At 40.9% G+C, this 23,563-nt stretch overlaps 1 protein-coding gene across 1 annotated transcript in view; it reads right to left on the bottom strand.

Moving 5' to 3' along the window:
* Positions 1 to 23,563, bottom strand: part of COPA (COPI coat complex subunit alpha) — a 915,755-nt gene that overhangs the window by 478,063 nt on the left and 414,129 nt on the right. Inside the window, exons 17-19 of the mRNA XM_044059531.1 lie at positions 17,013 to 17,151; positions 16,432 to 16,594; positions 5,190 to 5,336 (exon numbers count right to left, since the gene is read on the bottom strand). Coding sequence (XP_043915466.1) covers positions 5,190 to 5,336; positions 16,432 to 16,594; positions 17,013 to 17,151 — 449 coding nt within the window. The remainder of the gene's footprint in view (positions 1 to 5,189; positions 5,337 to 16,431; positions 16,595 to 17,012; positions 17,152 to 23,563) is intronic.

The raw sequence follows: 23,563 nt of genomic DNA, 5'->3' as shown, positions 1-23,563 counted from the left end.
AGGGGGAGAAGTTTGCACTGAACCTGTCTGCCAGGATGCTGGCAATGTCTGTGGGTTCAGTGTATTTTTTGTCATTATGGACTAACTCTGAGCATATCTGGGAGTTGCCACCCAGGTTTCTAACATAACTAAAGAAAGCCTTATGATTATCTTTAGTGTCTTGTGCAATTTTTCTCTCAAAGCTGGCCTTGGATGATTTTATGAGTGATCGTAGTTTTTTGCTAGTACTGATCAGAGATGCCTTCCCTTTTAGGGATTTTGCTCTATCATGTAGTAGCTTCCTCCTTCTGTTGTATAGCTTATTTATGGCTGGGGTCCACCAGACAGGATGCCTGCCTTTGGGGGAATGGGTCTTGGTTTTATTTGGGATTGTATGATCCATGCATTCCTGAAGGTGTCCATAGAATGCATTTATAAAGGATTCAGCAGATTGGGCTGTAGTTTCCACTGGCCCGGGGGCCTTGAAGGATTCCACTTTGGTTTTAAGAAGTGTGAAGTCTGCTTTTGAGAAGTTCTTCACTGTGGTCTTCTGTGCTGGGGGTGGGGACAGGCTGTGGATTTCCAGTGAGATTAATTTATGGTCCGATCTTACCAACAAGGGGTATACTTCTGGTATGGAACATTGTGTCCCCATGTTTGTGTTGATCAGGTCTAGTATGTTTTCCCCTCTTGTGGGAGTGGTGACTAGTTGTTCCATAGCATTTGAGTTTATGAATTCTAGGAACCTTTGGGCTAGGGTGCTGGGGCTTGAGTAATGCTCCCAGTCTATGTTTGGGTAGTTGAAGTCCCCCAATATGATGGTGTTTGGAGAGACCTTCATATTCTCCAGTGTCTTCAGGAAGGCTGAGTGGGGTTCCTGTGTTTGGGAGGGTGGTCTGTAGCAGGCTACAAACTGGAAGGCAGTTTTGCCCACTGTTAGTTGCACATGGATGGTCTCCGATGCTTCTTGCAGTGCCACTAACCTGGAGGTGTGGGAATCCTTGATGAAAATGGATACTCCCCCTCCTTTTGTGGTTCGGTCCAAGTTTTGGGGCCCAAAGCATGATATGAGGTATAACCTGGTAGTGCTGGGGTGCTCTCGGGAGCCTTGAACCAGGTTTCTGTCACTGCACAGACATCGATGTTCTCCATACTGAGGAGGGCTTCGAGAACGTGCATCTTGAGGTTTAGACTTCTGGCGTTGAGCAGCATTACCCTTAGTTTCTTTCTACTTGTGTTATCTAAGTTGGTGGGTTTGTCTTTTGAGCCTCGCCTAAAAAAGGCACTATGGGGGTGGCAAGAGCCTTTGCCAATATCCGAAAGCCCAGGGGCGACAGGTGCAAGCTGTCCCTTGCGAAGCAGCGTGGCTTGTCGAGCATGTCATCCCAGGCAGACAGACACTGGATCCCCTTTGAATGGCACCAATACTTAAGCCAATTGTTGAAATTGATCATTTTGTCTTTATACTGTGGCATCTTTCTTGGTGAGGGTAAGATGCTGCTCAAGGTCAGTGTCATACCGGCCTGGGCTACATAATCAGAGAGCTCATCTATGTCTCTTTTCATGTAGTCAAGGGAGGTACGTCTCAGGTCATTCACACCAGCATGGACAATGACAGAGTCATATTTGTACCTTCTTTGGAGTGACCTAAGTGCTTGTGTTATGTGCCGGATTCTAGCGCCTGACAGGCAGCTCACTGTGACCCTTTCCTTGTTCAGCCTGGGGAGCGGGATGTCAGTGTGTCTGACTATAGAGTCACCTATTACAAGTGTATCAGTATGTTGTTACGCCTTAAGGGCTGTGACTGTTTGGCACACTGACTTTGTGAACTATGTGTTGCATGTGTTTTGTTTTGGGGTAGTGGTTGCTTGGATGTCTGCTTTGGAGGAAAGGTCAGAAATTCCCTGACAGGCCTGAGAAAAAAAGAAGAGCCAAAATATATCTGAACATATGACTCAGATAACTGACTGATCTAAAAGTCAAGGTAGCAAAAGTATAAACCTTTTTAGCTAGTCTTTCCATAGTCCTGATGTCTTTATCAGAAGGAAGTAAATCAGTAGAAGGTATCAACTGTAACGGCTTAAAACTCCATGAGGAAGTTTCAAAGCCATCAGAGCATTAAACAACAGCAGAGTGAAATTCTGCCCCTCACTCTGCGGGTCCTTAGGAACTGGAGAAATATGCTTAGTATTTTGCTTTTTCTACAGAGGGGATGTCTGCCTTATAAAACTTAGAAGACTCCGAACTCAGACAGCATTCAATAACTAGTTGAGACTTCCTCGCTAACCAGAATCTGTGGAATACCCCTAGGCGCCACAGATATAATCAGCCGTGGTTCCCCTTGAACATCCGCAGGGGACATCTGCAAGGCCTCCAGAGATGTGCATAAGGTTAGATCCATGCCAGTCTCTGAAACGGTCATAGTGGAAGAACCTAATGGCAGAGACGGGCGATCCTCTGGGCTTTAACTTGCCATGGGAGAGATGTTCAGCAGAGGTGGCAGAGCAGAAGACTCCATCCTAGATTTCTTGGCCGCCTTCATGGATGGCTGACCTTCTGAGCAGGAAGTTCCTTCCATTGTGTCTTTGGTTAAAAGCTTAAGACACCGTTTTTCCAAATAAAAGGCAAAAGATAAAGTCAACTACAGAGAGTTTTAGGAACAAAGGCTGACAAACTGAACAGGACATAGAGTCATGGGAAGCGCAAAGACAAAACAGGCACTGTGCATGATGGTCTCTATGGGGAATCTCTCGTCCACACTGGCATTTACCCTTCTTGGATAACATGAAACCCCAAAAGCAACAATAATAAAAAGAGAAAGCTAAGATTGAAAAAAAACCCAACAGGGCACTTATCTGAAATGGCTTGGCGAACCAGCAACTGGAGCGTGCGTTCAGACCTGTGATCAAGATATGGCGTTTGGACTGGTGGAAAAGTTCTAAGGATGGTACATCCGGACATCACCTTTATGCCCTATGCTATGCTGTGTGACGTATGACGTACTGCATACCTAAAAGTAACCTAAAGACTTTGGTATACAGGTTGGACATCGGGCCACCCTTGGCAGAGGGTTACCTATTGTAACAAATCCTGCAACACTGAAAATGAAAGGACATCAATGGGGAAATCCATACTCAATTAAAAGTAAACCTGCAGATTAACCCAACATACAAGTTGTATACTGCAACTGATGTGGATAAAGTGCACAGTCATTCAGATAAAAATTCTATCATGCCCACAGACAGAGGGGGAATAAAAGATTCATATGGAACAAAAGTTTTGTTAAACAATGCCATGATGGAGATCTGTAAAAAGAAAAGGAACATCAGTATAGCACAGATAGATTACAAGAAAAGCAATTGACAGTTTCCTCAATCCTGGATTATAGAATGCTTACAGGCGTACAAGATCCATCACATGCTGGTAAATTTTAATGCAGTTACTATTTAGAAATGGGAAGCAGATGAATCATCAAAAGGACAAACTGCTATCCAAGGTGTGAAAATTCAGAATGGAATAGTTCAGGGTTATTCTTTATCACCATTACTGTTTTGTCTTACTCTTAATCCATTAAGATGTTTACTCAACAAGCCTAAGTCACAGACTCAGTCTGACTGCAAGAAAGTCATCAAGTCAAGGGATATATCATCTGTAATTTGTGGATGACCTAAAACTGCATAGTTCATCAGTAAACACCTGGCAGAACAGCTACAAGTTGTTAAAACCTTCTCAGATGAGATAGGAATGTCACTTGGTCTTGACAAATACATGAAAGCAATCTTTGAAAAGGGAAAACTGAAGACTGAAGCAAATATAAAACTTTGGAAGGAATGTGATAAAACATGAATACTGAAAACTGCTTTGACATCTAGGAATAAAGTTCAACCTTTAAATCAGCTTGCATTACAGCTTTGGGGTGACTGACTAGCCACAAAAAGAGCCTGATAAGCTTGATAGAAAAAGAAAATTGCTTCATGCCCACCACATGACATACATGAACAGATGTTTGCCATGATTACATATCCCTCAGTCTGAAGGAGGCATGGGCTTCCTTTAAATCGACTATACATATAGCTCAGTGATTGTGGGACTGGATAAACATTTACTGACATCACCAGACCCCAAGATATTGAAAGTTCTAAAACGTGAACAAAATAAGTTTAAGATAAACCCTTTGTTTAGGCTAGCAGAAGCCTTTAGGAAAAAAGAAGGCATAGAAATCCAATCAAACGTGGATAAAAAAAATCAGGTGGCAACAAAAAGTGCAAAGAAAGCAAAAGAAAGAATACAAAAAAACGGGATCAAGAAACAGGATCAAGAAAACAGAAGGGAAAATGTAAAGATGACAGTTTCCGCAGAGAGCTGCTGGAGCAGTCATATGTTGACAGAGAGCTGTCAAGCCAATGGCTCAGGCAAAGTGAAGTCAAAGCAAAAGATGTAAAGTTAATACTGGCAGCCCAAGACAGAGGATTATGTACAAAATGTCTCAAAATCCATTGAAAATGGAGATACAGACAAATGTAGGTTTTGGAGTACATAACTAGAAATAGTTAGACATCTTGTTGCAGGGTGCAATACACTCAAGGCAGTTTGTATCCTGAAAGACAAAAATATGGAGAGGTTGTTACAATGGAGACTTTGTAAACATTACAACACGGAGGCAAATGAGAGATATGGGAAAGGATTGTTGAAAATGATGAAGTAATTACTACACGGGACAACCCCATGCCAACAGCTAATAAGGCAGATGTAAACTGACCAGACATAACAGCTTTGATTATTGAAATTGCTGCACTCAGTGACTACAGTGTCTTATAAACTGAAAGACAAATTAGTAAAATATCAGGACTTGCAAACAGAAACTAGAACAACATAGTGGATTAAGGATACACAGACAGTTTCAGCTGTAGTTAGAGCAACTGGGCTAATAAAAAAAAGAATCTTCTAACATATCTAAATATGCTACTGATAAAAATAAACTCCTATGAACTGCAAAAAAAGAAGCAATTCTGGGTGGTGAGAACAACAGTCCTATCAAATGTTAAAGACTTGAGCAGAACTGATTTAATGAATTTTAATACTGCCCTGACTTAGGAATGGGGTTCATCTGCATCACGGTATATAAAACCTAAGCAGCTGGTGAAACTAAATCAAGGTATTATGTGGGAGCTGTCTGCGTATTACTTCTGGTGCCCCTCATCACTGCTCACCTCAATGTTGCCGCACTCCAGAGCGAGACTGAAACGGGTCTTCTCATCCTTCACAAAGTGCAGTGCTACCTCAGGATACCCCTTCTTCTGCAAGTATGCAATGATGGACTGTCCCACCAACTTGGCATTGCGAACCATGTGCAGCACCTAGAAGAAATTAAAAAAAGAGCAGTCCTGTTGGAGATCAATAAACCATATCTGCACCCAATGCACCATTGTGTCACTTTTGAAAAAATGCAGCCTCAACCAAACTCTGCACAAGTAATTACAGATTTTATGTTGACCGTGTTTTGAAAAAGCATCCCCTAAAACGCACAACTTCAGAGCAGACACGTATAAGCACAATGTATTGGATACGAAACTGAAAGCATCTCACAGGTTACTTCTGACATCAACATAAAGAAATTACAGTGATACAAAAATGTGAGTGACACGGCACTTTGTGTTTTACATGCTGGTTTATGTATGTTGTGTCAGCAATGCTTAAGAAAAAAAAAAGTATATAACAGTACGCAATGGTAAACGGGTAACTAGAGATATTGCCACAGGGAAATGCAACATATTTCCTTTTCCTAACCTAGTGTGCATTCAAATTGATAATACAGCATTAGGGTGCAAGCAGTGAACAGCCCTACATGGGGAGAAAGCATGCCTCCTGCTTCTCCCAGTGCAGTATAATAATAATGTTGTTTCACTGTTTTACAAAACTACCCCACATTTGAGCTTGTTTGCACGTCATGCACCACAGCTGCACTGTTTTTAACCCATTGAGAGGTATTCCAGCTACAAATTTTCCCTTAGTAGCACTTGTGTGATCACAGAGTAGTACTCCTCTTAGACCTTCCACCCTTTACCCCCTTAGCTCTCTCTGGCCTCTCTCTCAGATTATGACAAGTATGGATGGGCAGTTCCCTATGGTTTCTCCTCCCAGCCTGATTGATATGGGCATCCCGAGACAGTGTAGCAACTGCCTCATGTACACGGACTACCCTCTACTACCACCTAGGAACACAATTTGTGAGAGATGCAATTACATTAAGAACCTAGAGTCTATGCTCTCTCCCTCACAAGCCAGTACATCTGGCAATGAGAAGGCTGTCAATACAAACACCACACCTAAACCACCACGCACACTTACATAACACCCACCCACATATGCAGAGATCCTCAACAAAAACATACCCAAACACGAGAGACCTCTAAGGCAAAAACAAATGCAAACTCCACTGCCCAACACACCACACACAGCCACTAAGACCTAAACATAAACTCAACATATTGGTCACAGGAGACACCATTGCGAGACACACAGATGTGCCCCTCACCAGGCAGGATAAGGAGAAAGTCAAGGTTAGTTGATTGTCAGGTGTCAGAATCCACCACATATCCCATGCACTCAAGTCTCTTAACAGGTTATGTTAACACTGTCATAGTCCACATTGGCATGAATGACATGAGACATACCTCCCTGGACTATACGAATTGAGACATGATTGAGCACAGTGAATGTCTGTCCCAGGCACTTATGCTCCTAGCCTTATAAGCAGCATTTTACCATCACCTAGAATGATGCCTCAATACAAACAAAAAATGACTGACTAACAATTGGCTTAGTCTCTGGTGTCATTCCAGAGAGATCTAGTACCGGACAGCCTGGGAAGATATGATTGACAGACCATGATGCTTTGCCAGAGATGGCCTGCATCTATCACCCTTGAGCTTCAGGCAAAGGCTCTTGCCACCCCCATAGTGCCTTTTTTGGCAATGTCATGAGATCAAAACTACCAACATGAAAATTTGATCAAAAGGCAAATTAAAGGTCATGCTGCTAAACGCTAAGAGTCTAAACATAAAACTGCAATCATTACAAGCATTCTTAACCCTGGAAGATGCTGACATTTGCACAGTCACAGAAACCTGGTTCAAAGCTGCGGAGAGCATCTCGGCCATACCAGGTTACTCATCCTATCATACAGTCAGACCCCAAGCCGTGGGCACCAAAGCAAAAGTAAGTGGAGTTGCAATATATATTAAAGACAAACACAACTCCAGGCTGGTCAAACAGTATGATGCACAGGAGAAGCTCCAGGTGCAGTTAACCGTTGACAAGACCCCTATTCAAATCATAGCTAGCTACAGGCCCTCAGCTTTGACTCAAGATGTCCAGTCCATCTATCTGGAGCTCTTCAAATCTATCAATGTGATCTGTGCATAGCTCTGGAGATTATGGAGGTTGATGTGCCCTTTTTTGCAGGCCATGCAAAAATCTGTTTGCTTCTCTAATTAATAATGACTCTATAGTCAAATTTAGCATACGTGCTGCAGTTATATATGAGATGACTAGTAACTAACCAAACTGCATACCTCAAGTGCCAGCCAGTCCAGATGGCACACCAAATGCTTAACCATTTCCACAGAATTAATCGAAGTACAAAACAGTAACAGTAGTAAGCAGCATATAAACATAGGTAAAGTGCAAAAAAACAACCAAAGTAAAGAATCAGATAGTTCTCAATACAAGCAATCCCAGAATGCCAAAGAAATAAACTAATAAAATAAATAAACACCAAATGGTGGTTAATTCAAAAACAGCTTACATGCCAGACAAACTTTCAGTCCGAACAAGCTTAGGTGATTTTATCCTTACAGCAAAAATAATATTGAAGAAAATGCAGGTGCACTAGGTGTTATCAAAGGGGGAGAGGAGTTAAAGCTTTATCAATGCTGAGCACACTGAAAGCTAGCGTTTCAGTCCTACTGGTTAAGAAGTTTGAACCAGACCAAATCAAATGCCTATTTAGTCTTAAGGGGACTAAGATGGCCTCCAAAGCTAATTTCTTCTCAGAATTAGGAATAATATGGTGTAAAGACCTGCTCCTTCTTGTGCAAGATGCCATCCTATGGCCACTGATGTGAACTACTGCTCCAGTTTTGGATCTATTTGCATCATCTAGTCACTGGGAATATAGGGTATCACCAAAAGAGGTGGGGAGTTTTGGAACTCTATTTTGCACCTTATCACATCAAGTTTCATTGTTCAAGTACACTATCGGTATGAACCACTGACTACTGAAAATGGTTATTCTTTCTCCTATTACATGGAAGAAAGTGCAGCAGAATTATAGATAGTACTTGAACAGCATCATAAGAAGGCCCAGGTGTACTGCTCTACTGTTTCTAATTCTGGTGACACTCCACCCCACCCCCAACAGCCTCTTTTAAACCCTTTATTTTCTTTAAATTGCTAAACCCTGGTATGTTTTCCATAAAAGGCAAATTTATTGGTCAGAAAATGTCTGCTGTATTATGGTGTTTGCAAATGAAAATGTTAATTTTACAATCTCAACAATTCTGCCTCTGAAAAGCTTTTTAAAGGGGAGACTAAATCAGGCACTTGTCCAAAAAGCCACAGAGGACCTGCTCTGGTCAAATTCTAAACCTGGCCTGCCTCCTAATTACCACTCCCAAAGCAGTTGCCTTGCAGTTGAATGCATGTTTTCCCACTAAGTGCTGTCTGAATCCATTTAGGCAACCTCATTCTTAAAGATGAACTGGGGTTGTTAGTACCATTTCTTAAACTTGCTTTACCAAGTGTCCTTAGTACTGTAAAGTACAGTTGTGTATGTAAGCTTACCATAACAGCAGATGTTCAAATGATCACTGCTACAGTAGTCTTAGCTATATGGGTTACATCCTACCAAGGATATAACAGCTGGCCAGTTTCCAAAGCTTCAGGGTACCTTCCATGTGTCCAAACTTCAGGCAGCTTGAGATGAGCTGATTAAAAGACGTGTGGGCACGAAGCTCTTCAGAGCTTCTCCGGTCAACAGAAAGAGAAGGCAGAGCCCTGAAAGGGCAATGCTACAAAGAAAATAAATTAACACTACCACTCTGACAAACACCACAAAAAAGAGGTGGGGATGGAGGAAGACAGTGGCTACTATGGCAGTGATCGTAAGAACATCGACTAATATAGTATGGCTTACTTACACAACCATACGACAATCATCATACACGGCTAGATTACCTTAGCTAACTACATTTGGGAGGTGGAAGGAGAAGAGTCCAGAAGCACCTGGAAAATGGTCTTTGCAAAGCCTGATCTAGACTTAGAGAAGGAATCAAGCTTATTGTGCTTTGTAAAAGTATGCACAGAGGACCAAGTTGTAGCTTCTAGAATACTTCTAGAATCCAACCCTTTCCAAAAAGCCATAGATGAAGCCAAGGGTATAGTGGACCTTGACCCTGGCTGGAAAACCTTGTTCATAGGTGTGTACTAGGCTAAAGGCCCTGGAGCCTTTACAACCCTAGCCCATAGGAGTACCCTGGCATCGTGCAACCCGACCTTAGTTCCTAGTGTCTCTGTTGAGCAGAGCCACTGGAGTGACCCCGGGGTGAATTTTCTATTTCCCATCCACTCAGCAAGATTTCTCTTGAGAGCCAGTGAGGTGCTCTCATATATGGGAAGTCTATTCCATAGCATGGGCAGTCTCTGGGTTATGAACTTGCCCTCCAGCATGTTCTGTTGATTGTGGTAATGAGGTTGAGGTCTCTGGATCGTGTGGTGCAGAGGGATTGGGATTTCTTTAGATGCATCATTTCTAAAAGAGCTGGGTCAGACATGGCTTTGTAAGTCAAGCAGAGATCGCCTCTAAGTAAGCGATATGAGACAGAATAGTTGGAGTTTTTTTGAGTCAGTCCACATAGGACAAGTGTTTAAGGCCTAGGATCCTCTTTGTGAGGTACTTTTGCGGCCTCGCCAGTTGTTGCAGGTGTCTAGTGAGGTACATGCCAAATGGGGCATTGTACTCTATGATTTGTCTAATAAGGGAAAAATAGAGGGAGACAATGACTTCTTTCTTCCTGGATGCAAAACCCTTAGTAATGAGATGTGCCACATAGAAGGACTTTCTGACCACAGTGACAATGTGGTAGTCAAAAGAGGTTGCTGTCAACCTGTGCTCCCAGATCTCTTATAACGCCTTCTGTGTTCAGTGGACTACCATCAACGTGGTAATTCAAGGGAATCGGGTTTTTCCCAAGGGGGATGATGACATTTTTTGGAATTGAGCTTAAGGCCATGGTTCTGACACCAGTCGTTGGTCTCATTGAGGCCTTTCTGTAGGATGTCAACATCACCTGGGGAGTTAATTGCTCCCAACTTGCAATCGTCTGCGAACTTTGTCAAGAGTCCCTTCGTGTTAGCCTGGACTTGATACCAAACAGGAGAGGATCCAGGACCGAACCCTGTGGGACTCCACTCCTGACTGGTCGACAGTCTGACTTGGAGTCAGCTACTTTCACACTGTGGGTTCTATCTGTGAGCCGTTTGCAACTCGCCTAGTAATATAGGGGGTTGATGCCTAGCTTAGTGAGTTTTTCTATGATTCCCAAGTGGGTCATGGTATCAAAGGCCTTGGGCAGATCAAGGTAGGCTGTACGAACCACCTTGCATTCATCCACAGCTCTGGTGACCGACTCAAAGAAGTCGACCAAGTTCAGCAGGCATGATCTACCCTTCACAAAATCAAACTGTGTAGGATCTAGAGTTTGGAGATTCCCTATATCCTTGTTTATTAGGTCCATGATGATGCATTCCATAGCTTTGCATATCAGACTCGCCAGGCTAATTGGGCGATAACTCCCAAAGTCTGCAGTCGTTCCTCCTTTGTGGAGAGGGAAGACTGTAGCAGTGCGCCATTTGGTAGGGACAAAGCCTGAGGTGAAGCTTTGATTGAACAGGGCACACAGGTGAGGTGCCAGTTCACTCTGTAGTTCATGTAGAACACAGCCAGGGATATTGTCAGGTCCCACAGAAGTGGCATTCTTGGCCTTGGACAGTGCTGTTTTAACCTGTGCAGCAGTAATACTGGGTGCCTGACAATCTACTGGTATTATGATTGGTCCTTTTGGGGGGGGTAAAGTTAGCACTGGATCTGTCGGCCAGTATACTGGCAATATCTGTTGGCTCGGTTTAGCTGGTAGCTTTGTGCAGTAGTTCAGAGCAAATCTGGGTATTGCCATGGAGATTTTTTTACATAACTATAGAAGGCCTTGTGGTTGTCTTTACTATATGCTGCAATTCTGTTTTCATAGCTAACTTTAGAGGATTTGATGAGGGATCTCAATCTTTTGTTGAGGCTAATAAGGGAGTTTTTCCAGTCTTGGGACTTCACCTTATTCCGAATCAGTTTCCTCCTCCTGTTGTAGAGTTTGTTTATGGCAGGGGACCACCAGATTGGCTTCCTTTTTTTTTTTTTTTTTTTTTTTTTTGAGGAGAACGTCTTAATTCTATTGGGTATGGCGAGATCCATGAATTTGTGTATATGTTCGTACAGTGCACTGGTGTATGATTTGGTGGTCATGCAACTATTCTCCATTTGCATGGGTGCAGTGAAGTTAGCCACCTCTGTTTTAGCTTTGTTTTAGTTTTTCATGGTGGTTACCTTTGTGGGGGTGGGGGGGCTGGGAGGGATGTGGATTTCCAAGGTGATTTGTTTGTGGCCGGATCTAATCAGGGAGGAGTCGACTATTGGTATACAGCAATGGTCACCCATGTTAGTAATGACCAGGTCAAGGATGTTGCTACCTCTAGTGGGGGTAAGAACGAGCTGGTCCAGAGCATTGGAATTAATGAATTCCAGAAAGCATTGGGCAAGTGTAATGGTACACGAGTAGTTTTCCCAATTAATGGAGGGGTAGCTGAAGACACCCAGTATGAGTGTGTTAGGTTGGGACCCTAATATTCTCCAGGGTGCTTAAGAACGTGGAGTGCGAGTCTTGGGACATGGTTGGGGACCTATAGCAGGCTATGACCTGAATCGCTGTCTTACCCAGTGTTAGCTGCACCTGAAGTTTCTCAGATGAGTTATGTTGGGCTACCAGTCTGGAGGTGTGCACATCCTTTATGAATATGGAAACACCACCGCCTTTGGAGCTTCGGTCCAAGTTCTGGGGCCGAAAGGTGTGGAATGAGTTACCGCCTGGTAGAGCAGGGGTGCTTTCTGCTGCCTTAAACCAGGTCTCTGTTATAGCACAAATGTCGATGTTCTTCATTTTAAAGAGTGCTTCGAGCGAGTGTATTTTGAGATTTAGACTTCTAGCGTTGAGGAGCATGACTCTCAGATTGCATATGTTTGTAGCTGTTATGGTGGTAATTTGGTCTTTGGAACACCAACTAAAAAAGGCACTATAGGGGTAGCAAGAGCCTTGGCCAGTATCCGGAAGCCCAGGGGTGACAGATGCAGGCCATCTCTGGCAAAGCATCGAGGTCTGTCAATCATGTCATCCCAGGCAGACAGATACTGGATCCCCTTAGAATGACACCAGAAACTTAGCCAATTGGGGACTATAAAAAGGTAAGAGCTTTAGAAAACCATTTGAAACAGTCTGTATAGACACAAGTTGTCCCTCCTTACCTTCATAAGAAAAGAAAAGCAGATCTGAAAGATTCACTTCTGTCAAGACAGTACCCAAGTTGCCAGCGGACATCCAAGGTATGGAGTATCCTTTCTCCATCATTTTTATCAGTAAAGAAAATGGGGAGTGGTTAGTTTGGCTTAAAGTAAATTTGGATAACACTTTAGGCATAAAAGACAGATCAGTTCTCAAAGAAGCCCACTCTCTGAGGAAAATGAGATTGTGTTACAATCTGATATGGTAAGTCAGCTCAGATAATCTTCTTGCAGAGGTCACAGCAATCAGTAAAAACTGTTTTCCATGTTAAGAACCTAAAGTTAGTCAGATTAGATGGTTTAAATAGAGCAAGTGTTAGCTTCTCTGACACAAATTTTATATCCCAAGAAAGGACCACTGGTTTTCTAGTAGGTCTCTTACGTCACACGTAGTTCAAAAACATTTTAACATGAGAAGGCCTTGAAAGAGGAGTATTCATAAGGAGACATGATGAAATGGCCAATAAACTGAACCTTGACGGAGGAGTAAGAAAGGCCATAGGAAAGTAACTCACAACTACTGTAAAACCAGAGGGCAATTAGGCCTGAATGGACGCTGGTTATGTTGACGTTAGAACCAACTAGAAAACCTTTTCCATTTGCTAATATATGATTTTGTAGTCGCATGCTTTCTTGCCTCCATTAGTATCTGCTGCACGTCCACAGTAAACAGGTGCCTAAAGAGTAGATCCATTCTGTGAGGAATTTTATGGTAATTGCTACTGTTTATTCCTGAAGAAGGGAGAACCACTAATTCCAGGGCCCAGCCCAGAAAGGGGGTCATCACAAAGATCTTGACATATTCTTTCTGAATGTTCATAAGTATCCTAGCTATCAGTGGGAAGGGTGGAAAAGCACACAGGAACATTCCTGTCAAAGAAAGAGAAAAAGGCATCCAGCATGGAGTCCTACAGCAGAATCTTGGCAAATGGGTCTACTAGAGGAACTCCCAACAGATGGCTCAAATCTTGGAAGACCCCCCCCCATCTAGTTTGCATACACGAGGGACTGCCCTGTCTTGATCAACTCATCTGCTACACAGTATTGCTCTGATGTGATGAGAAATGCCTGCAGAGTGAGACCATGCTTGTGAAGATGCATCTCAAGTCTCTTAAATACTCAAACTGCCTAGCTGGATGGTCTTTTGTTTTGGGGGTTCCCCAACTTCTTTTTGGACACCCTTGCTATCCTGTCAAAATTGGATGAAGGGTTACAGAATCCATCAGAAAAATAAATATAAATGGAGGGCAGAAAATCTTAGAGATACCTTGATTTAACTTGCCCATTTCATCACAATTTCTGACTACCTCTGTGGAACCAAAAAGTGAATCTGTATCCAAAATACAAACTTGAACCTCATTATTCACAGCCTTTTAAAGCAGATATTTCCTCACAAGAAGGAAATGCAGACCAAACATTCCTCACACTTTCACAATTAGTTAGAATAAACATTAACATGACAGCAAGACAATTCAAAATTCTGAAAATTAAACCTGCACAAGCATACATTATTTCCGTACCAATCAGTAATCTTCCCATGATTAACAGAAATAGTAGGATAGGAATTTAACTGTTTATCAGCTGGGTCAGGTTTGGGAAGCATGTATATAAACTTGCTACATTCTATCTGCCTTTTTAGGGGCAGAAGGTTGGCTAACAGCAAAAGAAAAAATACAAGCAGAAACGCACATCCACAGAAGATTACAGAACTAGAGGAATTGGTGAAGGTTTAGGAAATTCCTTCTGTAACAGCTCATAAAACTTTCTGAAGAACTGAGAAACCTCAGTGTACTCCCACTGAAAACACTGGGGTATTCTGGAAACAATGCCAAAAAAAGAGAAAAATCTAAAAGGAGAACCAGAAATTGCTCTCTTCTCTGACTTTGAATAAGAAAACGGAGGATAAAAAACTATCTCCCCCTTCATTTTCTTGCCCAGATCCCGAATTTTGATTTTTTTTCAGGAAATAAAGCCTCCCTCTTTCTTTTAACAGAAAATAAAGAAGGATCAAAAGCCTGCATAAAATCCTGAGCCAGACCCAGTAAATTACTCCTGTCTGAGGAAATCTGACGAGTAGATACAGGTTTAGTTTTCGGTTTCTTTTTGACAGAATAAATGGGACAGCAGTGTTATAAACTGGATGTAGTAGTTTCCCCAAGGATAAGCACAGCATTTGGACAAAAAGGGCAAGCCTTATCTTTTCCCTTCCCCAGGGACAACAGATGCTCTCCTTTGCCAGTTGAAGGGACCACAGAAGCTGCAGATGATGTGGTTAACGTCTGGTTCACAGTGGCTGTAGGTGTTACACAAGAGGGATCTGGGGTAGAAGATGAGTGGTCCGTGGTACAACAAATGGCCACAGCAGAGTTACCCACTTGCAACTGAGGCAAATTGCTAGCCTTCTGTGGTGGCAAAGGCTGTTTGGTTATTTTTTTTTCTTTTTGTGGCCGGAAGAAGGATAGACATTGGGACTGACCATCTGCTCCATGGTCAAGCTGAAAATGGTATCTCTTTCCCAGGGAGTACAAGCAGTAAACGCCTGTAAAAATGTAAAGTCTTTTAAAAACACCGTAAAAAGCACTTTAAAATGCTTGCTAGCCCCCACAAGTAAAATAAGCACGAAATTTCTCCACAGAAAAACACATTTTTAAATACTTAAAACAACTTTTAAACTGACAAGAAAAGACCGCTCTTGTTTAATCGACAAAGACAACTGAATGGAAGTTTTTTCCCCCAAAGCAAACTTGTCTTCCCAGCAAAGGAACAGTACAAGCTGACTATCAATCCTCAGAAGCCTCGGAGGAGGATAACGTTTGACAGCAGTAAAGCTCTGAAGGACTTTGCACCCAAATTGTCTTTAAGTCAGCTCAGCTTGAACTGCCTGATACTTTGGGAGCGTGGAAGGTGCACTGAAGCTTTGGAACCTGGCTGGTTGTTATATACTTGCCAGGCTATAACCCCACATAGCTAAGGCTATTGCAGCAGCGATCAATATGATGATCATCATTTGTTTGTTGCAGGATACTTCTAATACACTAAGTTGCCAATACATGCACCTCCTTCCTACACAGAGTGGCCGACACGTGTACCTCCTTCCTATACAGAGTGCCCGACATGTGCACCTCTTTCCTACATAGAGTGGCCGATGCGTGCACCTCCTTCCTACACAGAGTGACTGACGTGTGCACCTCCTTAACATACAGAGAACGTAACAGTAGTCTAGAAGAGTATTACTTACAGGTGCCAACTTGGATCTCACAACCTCATCCAAAAAAGCTAGTTTAAGAATATGCTAGTGCATATATCCAGAAGAATTTCCTCCTCTCACTACTAAAGCTATCCTCCAGACACTTACAATTTTCCTTGTTATGAAATTACCGTTAATCATCTTTTTTTGCAACAACATAATTCATTCATGCACCTTATTTTTTGTTCAACTCATAATAAAACGTTTGTGCATGTCTTTACCCTGATCTTCCAGACAGGCTGTAGATCCTTAGTATGGTCCTTGAAGGTACAGGAAACCCAAAACATTCCCTAACCCAAAGAACAAAGACTTGCAGATCCTTTACCACTCACTGAATATGACCAATGACAGTGCAGGTCACATCCATCACCCTCACCTCATCATACTTCCTGTTGACCAATGACAGTGCAAGTCACATCCATCACCCTCACCTCATCATACTTCCTGTTGACCAATGACCGTACAAGTCACATCCATCACCCTCACCTCATCATACTGCCTGTTGACCAATGACAGTGCAGGACACATCCATCACCCTCACCTCATCATACTTCCTGTTGATCAGAGCCAGCTTGAACTTGAACTCAGTCGGATCAATGGTGAGAACACGTGGGCGGCACTCACGATCCAGGCAATACACACTATTCCCTTTAACGCGAGTCACATAGATAGGAAGATCCAAAGTACGGATAATTCCATGATCCCTACGGTACAACAAGATTAGAATTATATGAAAATAAAGATACACAGGCTATTTCTTACTTGACACAAATGAGGCCACATAAAAGCTGGAAAAGTTAATGGCAAATTAGAAAGGAAAAAGTATACAGTACTGATAATGAAATATTTCACACACTATTTCTTCTGATGGAGATGTACTTTCGTACAAAGAAGAGGATTTAATGCTCCAGACAACACTTTATGGAGCTGTTTCTTGTCACAAAAATGTAAACATGGAATCTAATTTAACCCGTCCTGCTCTCCATTTCACTAGGTATTCATGTTCTGAAGATAAGCCCAAAAATATCCTGACAGAGAAAGCTTAGAAAGCTTTCAGAATGTAGTTGAAAACATACAATGATTTATCTTAAGAAATGTCCAGATGCTTCAGTACAAACTCACCCTGTAGTCAAGGCATATTTGATATGATTACTAGTCGTGTAGATGAAGACACCGCTCTCATCCCAGGCTCCACTCTTCACACGAATGTTCTCATGAATGTTGCACAAGGAGTCCAGCTTACGGTTACAAATCATGATGGCTGAGGAAAGACAGAAGCAATTCACAGCTGAGCATAATGTTTCAATATGGCTGTTCCTCACATAGCTAAATAAAACAAAGAAGGTAAAAAGGAGAAGCTACCTGGCAATTAACTGTTTGGGAATATAGTTGGAAAAATTCAACAGTCACCAAAAACTCCTAGCAGAAACACAGCAGAGGTGCAGAAGCAGTGTAAATGCTTCCCTTTCAGTATATTATAAAATGTCGACAGCAAATAATATCTGAGGCGGAACAATATTAGCAGCAGTCCAAGTTGTAAATATCACAAATCAGTAATCAAAACATAAAAGCATAGTTTATTATAAAACATGGTTAGCACTTTCGCTGTAAAGATTCATCAGACTACAGTTACAAACACTGAACTAACATTTAAATACTAACTACCAAGTAAAATAGCACCTTTATTCACCACCGAGGTTCAAACATGTCACAAGTTGCTAGGCTACTTTATACAAAAAACCTTCAGTTGCAAATATATAAGACACTTATGAAAACAAAACGAAAAAGATGTAAAACATCATCCTTTTCAGGCATACCACAGACTGCCAAGCTACTGCACACACAGTAAGAAACTTCAGTTATAAATTAAACACTTATAAAAGAAAAAAGACATTTAAAAATCACCTTTTCAGCCTTCTTTTCAAAACAGGTTTTATACATACATATTCACTAAGTCCATGCCCCATGTGTGATCTTAACTTAAAAATCCATCTCAGTTGAACAAATTCTGTGTCATTAACCTTGTCCCCCTTATCTGGAACTATCTTGAATCATCTCCATGACTAAAAATATAAAACTATGCAACTCTCCATGTTCTAACAAATATTTGGCAATGGCACTACACCAGAGACATTTCTTACACAATAAAGGTGGTCCCTTATGCGTTCCTTTAGTAGTCTATTAGTTTTGCCAACATAACATTTTTTACAAGTGCACCTAGCTAGATATATAACATTCTTGGTTTCACAGTTAGCTGTAGCTGTAAATGTATAGACTACACTTGTGTCAGGGTTAAAAAAAAATCCCAGATTTGTTTATATAGCAACAAAAAGCACACTTCCCACACTTACTTGTAGTACCCTTATCTGATCTAGAATGATCATCATTATTAATAGGATGGCAAAGTCTTCTTTTAAGAGATGTTTTATTATTACATAAAAAACCTCAGATTACCCCACCATCGCACTACTCTCTGTCAATGTGTAATGTATGCCAATTTCTCATAAAAATGTGTTTTATTTGATCAACACCCCGTGCTATAAACTAAGGGAACTGTAACATTCTTCCTTTCACAACTACTAACCCAGACTTCCCCATGGGAAGATGAAAAATAAGACTTAGCACTTGTATTTCTTTTACTTTTGACTATTACTACTCATCAACATCTTGCTTCTTGTACCCCCCTCCCCCTAAAAAATCAACTTTCATTTCATGTATCTCAGCATTAAATTCTCAGTCTGTAGCATTATTAACTCTAGATTTCCTCATAGCCTGCCCTTTAACTACATTTCTAAAAACATTGGGGGGGGGTGCATACTTTTATGATGTAAATATGAAACTGCATTCTTTCCTATATAGTTTAGTATTAAACTGTCCATCTGAATTACAAACTACTTCGATACCAAAAATTCAATTTTCTCTCTAGTGAAGTTTAAACTTAAGAAAATGCACTACTATTCTGTAAATAACTGAAAAAAGTCTCTAATTGTTCCTGATCTCCTGCCCAAAGAATAAAGATATCATCCACAAAACAATGAAACCATCTTATTTATTGTTTGCACTGTCCATCACCATGACATAAATGTGTTTCCGTTGGCCCATCACTGCAGAATAAGACTTCTCAAAGAACCAATGCAGAGAGATTCTAAATAAGTTAGAGGCACACTCAAAGGTGGCAATTTCACTTCAGTCCTTCTAAATGTACAATGCTGTTCCAAGCAAGAAAATCATAAACAATTAACTCAAGCAGAGAATGATTTAAAAATAGTTATCAATGACACTTGGGATGTAAAGTATGTTGAAAATGTTCAGATGTTTTAGTGAGATGCAAGAGAGATTTGGGGAAAACTTGCTGGACTTAATACAGTCCTCTATTCAAGAAAATGTATTATGTTCAGATGCAAGTTCTGAAATTTTCTTTCTTAACCGGGTAAAAATTTGTAAGCGAGGCAACATTAGGCTCACTGCTGCTTACAGAAATCAAAACCTACACAATAGGCAGCGAGACAATATCTGTTGGGGGTAACTACACTATTATCTGGAATATTTACGCTCCATCTCCTAATTATTCACCTGAATTTGTTGATCTACTTTCTAAGTATGAGTTATTTCAAATAGTTTCCTTATCAACTATGGGTAAACACATTTTAGATACACTACTAATATATAAAAAATGTTTATTTAAAATGTTGCCAGTTGTTGAACCACTGGGTAACAGATCATAAAACAATAATTGTTACAAAATCTTTGTGTTACTTATTTGACTAAACTGAACTCAAACTACACTAAAGTAGATGTTCAGCATCTTACAAAGAGTCTCACCTCAAGAAACTGGCATTCTACCACTCATCAGGTGCAGGCATGTTTTGACTGTGACACTCCAATATAAAAAAGATGTCTAGAAGGTCTCCAAGATGGAACAAAGCTATGTCTCATCTATCACATAGACAAACCCAAATACAGAACACACAGTTTCCTAACCTGTTGAGAAGTGCAATTTGAACAATGTAAATCAAATAGTGAAGGATCATTTTTGTGTTATTAGCTCAGAATTATAATATTAAGAGGTATTACAGATACGTTAATTTATTAACAAACAGGACCTATCCTGCAGGTCTTATACTGTATTGAGACAAACTGATTACATCTTCAACGGACATGACAATGGCTTTCAGTGGTCATTTTCCAGTATGAGTTGTAAACTTGACCTGCCCTACCTATTAGCACCAATTTGGTGAAGGAAACATTTGCAAGGGTTAAGTTAGGTTCCATGGCTCCTGACAACATTACTAATTTTCTGTTTAGTTCCACAAAAAGCCTGCTTGGGTGAACCTCAAGTTATCTTTTTAAAGAAAGGTTTGCACCAGATGAAAGGAAACAATCAAAACTTGGTGCCGGTTTGTAATGGTAGAAATATAAGCGGTGTCAATAACTACAAACATCAACTTCATGTTTATTAGAGTGCTTTTTACAAAGTTAATAAATAAAATTAAACAAATGTATTCCCAAAATGAAACCAAATAAATTTAGTATGAAATATTAAGCAAATCTAAAAAAATATGTATGAGACCATGTTAAAGTAGTGCAGAGAAAACAGTAAAGATCGCACATTACAACACAAAACAGTCGACAATGTAAGAGTCACCTGCAAAAATACAACCTTTCCCAACAACTAATAGCCCTCAAAGCAGCCAATGCATGACAAATGTTTCAGAACTACACAAAATACAGTTATTATTAAGACCTCATAAAATCGTTAGTCACGTTAAGATCTAAATGTTCGGTGGAAAGGTCATTCAATGGTGCACATTTACCAAATGAAAGGGTTTTCATAGGGAATGATGGACCGCTAAGGGACTGAGCATCAGAACAATACCACCACCTCTCCTGTCTCTCTCTCTCTCCACTGACACTCCCTCTAAACACTCATTTCAGCACTCCCAATGCAGACGCCTTAACTATGGAGACACTTATCCTAGTTCCACAGCTAGAGAATGAAACAACTACAAATAGCAGTTCCTGTTTGGATGCTAACACTATCCAAAGGAGGGTAAGACAGTGACATGCACAACAACCAACTCATTTCTAACAAAATTTCCAATGAATGGGCAAAGGGTGTAGCAGAGCTCAACACTCTGGCATCCATCTGCTCCCAACTACTGCATGTTACTAAAGATGGCAACTCAAAAGACTATAAGAAAGACCAATCCGCTTAACTTCCACATTCTGGGAAAATGTTTTGAGCATCATTCACTCAGTCACCTAAAAAAAAGCTTAAAATAAACATTGTGCACAGTCACCAATCAACATACTCTGACCTGTATGATAAACTTTTATGAGAGCTGAAAAAACTCAAGACTTTAGTCCAACTGTTCTTTAAATATTCTGACCGATAAAAGTTTTAGGTACAATTTCATTTAAAGGGATTGTTTAAAAAAAAATTGTTACATGACATCAACTCAAATGTCAAATGAGTTAAGTGGCTACTGGGGAGATCATAACAGGTCACATTAGGTGAGTGGTCTTAATGAACATGCATCATTCCTGGAGTACCTCAGGGGTCTGTGTTACATCCTGTATTAATTTACGTACTTCCCACCTTTCCTCAAACTCCAAACTGTTGGGATGGAAAACAGGTGGATGACATCTTTAATGGGTCATTGTATTAATGTCACCTATTTCACTTTGACATCTATTTAAATGCATAATTAATTTTACATTTGTTTACCGGGAAAGTACGACTGGATATCTGTTCATTTTCAGCGGAGGTCCAGGGAGAAAAGCTACAGACAGCAGAGTACAAATACATTAGGAACAATAGAAACATTTAGAGATAAGTATAATATGCAGTTTTCAGTAGGGTTACAAATATAGATAAAACATAGTAGACAACGTCAAAATAATGTGGCTTCAATTTCAGACAATAATACACACAGTTATGGGCTAAGTCCCTTCAAGAATTCATTCACTTATTAGAGTATATGATTGAAATGCTTAGGGAGAGTTTGCAGGAACAGCGGGTGGTGATTAGTCGGGGTTTAAGCAGGGACACTGCCAATGCTGTTGGAAGTGTAGTTTGAGTTTTTTTTTTTTTAACTGGGTTAAGGAGGATTGGTGAGTAAGTTCGGCAGGTAGTATATTCCAAGCTTTGCCTAGTGAGTTGGCGAATAGGAGAGTCCCCAGCCAAATTTATGCTCTTAGTTGTTTGTAGCAGCAGTTTGTCAGCAGAGCGTAGTGACCTCAGGTTGCTGTATGGTTTGATGATCTTTAGTGCTGGTGTTTTTTTTGGGTTGATATAGTATTTATTGGGTTATTATAAGTTGGTTGTATCAGAGAAGACTGGGCCACTTCAGCCAACATAGTTGAGTTAGGTTGATACAATGGTGGGTTTCTAGAGGTAGCACCTGTAGCAAATCTAGCAATATGGTTGTAACAACTAGCAACTTTGCTAAGGGTGGCTTGGTTCAGGTTAGTGAAGAGGGGGGAGGCATAGAGGAGGGTAGACAGTAGGTGGGACCGAGCGATAGTGGTTCTTGCAAAAGGACTGAGGAAGGATATGATCCTGTATAGGGAGCCCAGTTTTTTGTTGACAGATTTGATGGTTTGATTGACACGGATATCATATTTTAGGGTGTTATCGACTGCGACGCCCAGGAGTTTTGTGGGAGTATCTGGAATATAATAGTGCCACTGTTGGAACTTAGAGTAAAGAATGGTGAGGAGGATGTGCAGGTGGGGGAAAAGATGAGCAGTTTAGTTTTGTTGGGGTTTAATAGAAGCTGGCAGTTTGCAAACCATTTTTCTACATCACTGAAAGTATTCTGGGTTAGGGTCATAAGCTCGGTTGAGGAGGAGGCGATGCATATTAGAGTTGTCCATGTAATGGATACAGGTGGCCTTGGGAGTGATGGTGGGCAGGTCATTGATAAAGACTGAGAAGAGTAGTGGTCCGAATATGGAGCCTTGGGGGACTCCTAGAGTAATGGGTAGACATGTGGATAGGGTATTCTGCCATAAAACTGCTTGTTGTCCATCAGACAGGTAAGATAGGAACCATTTAATAGAGCAACTATTCAGTGACAGTTCCTTCAGGGTACTGACAAGCAGATGAAGCTTAAAAAATAAATAAGCACTACAATAAGTCTGAATTTAAATGCATAGGAAATAAGCACTACAATAAGTCTGAATTTAAATGCATAGGAAATAAGCACTACAATAAGTCAGAGTCTCATGTTAACCAAGACCGAGGCAGTTATTACAACACCAAAACAATAAAAGGCCAAGTACTTGGAAAGAACATTCAACTGGAATAACACTTGCAATATGCTTTTGGTTAACTTGTCATGGAACCCAAAAATAAAGATTGGAAGTGTGAAGGACCTGGATATCACAATTAACAAAAAGGTTTCATTTAAGGAACATGTCTTAACATACAGGCAAAAGCAGTCAGGCCCATGCATCTTCTCCAAGTCACATGAGCAACGGGCAGTAATCCTCAAACTTATTTTAATCTTTTTTTTTTTTACATTTGATTACCAGGAAAGTCTGGCTGGACACAGGTCCATTTTCAGCTAAGGCCTGGGAAGAAAAGCTCCAGTTAACAATAGAGTACATGAGATAATTTGAGCATACACGAGTACATTTTAGCATAGATTGAGCAGATATTTACAATT

This window comes from Protopterus annectens, chromosome 17.part0, assembly GCF_019279795.1.
Source record: "Protopterus annectens isolate FY-2018-M chromosome 17.part0, PAN1.0, whole genome shotgun sequence".
Lineage (NCBI taxonomy): Eukaryota > Metazoa > Chordata > Ceratodontiformes > Protopteridae > Protopterus > Protopterus annectens.
The sequence above is the reverse complement of the archived record's forward strand: the minus strand, read 5'-3'. Positions and strand labels throughout refer to the sequence as shown.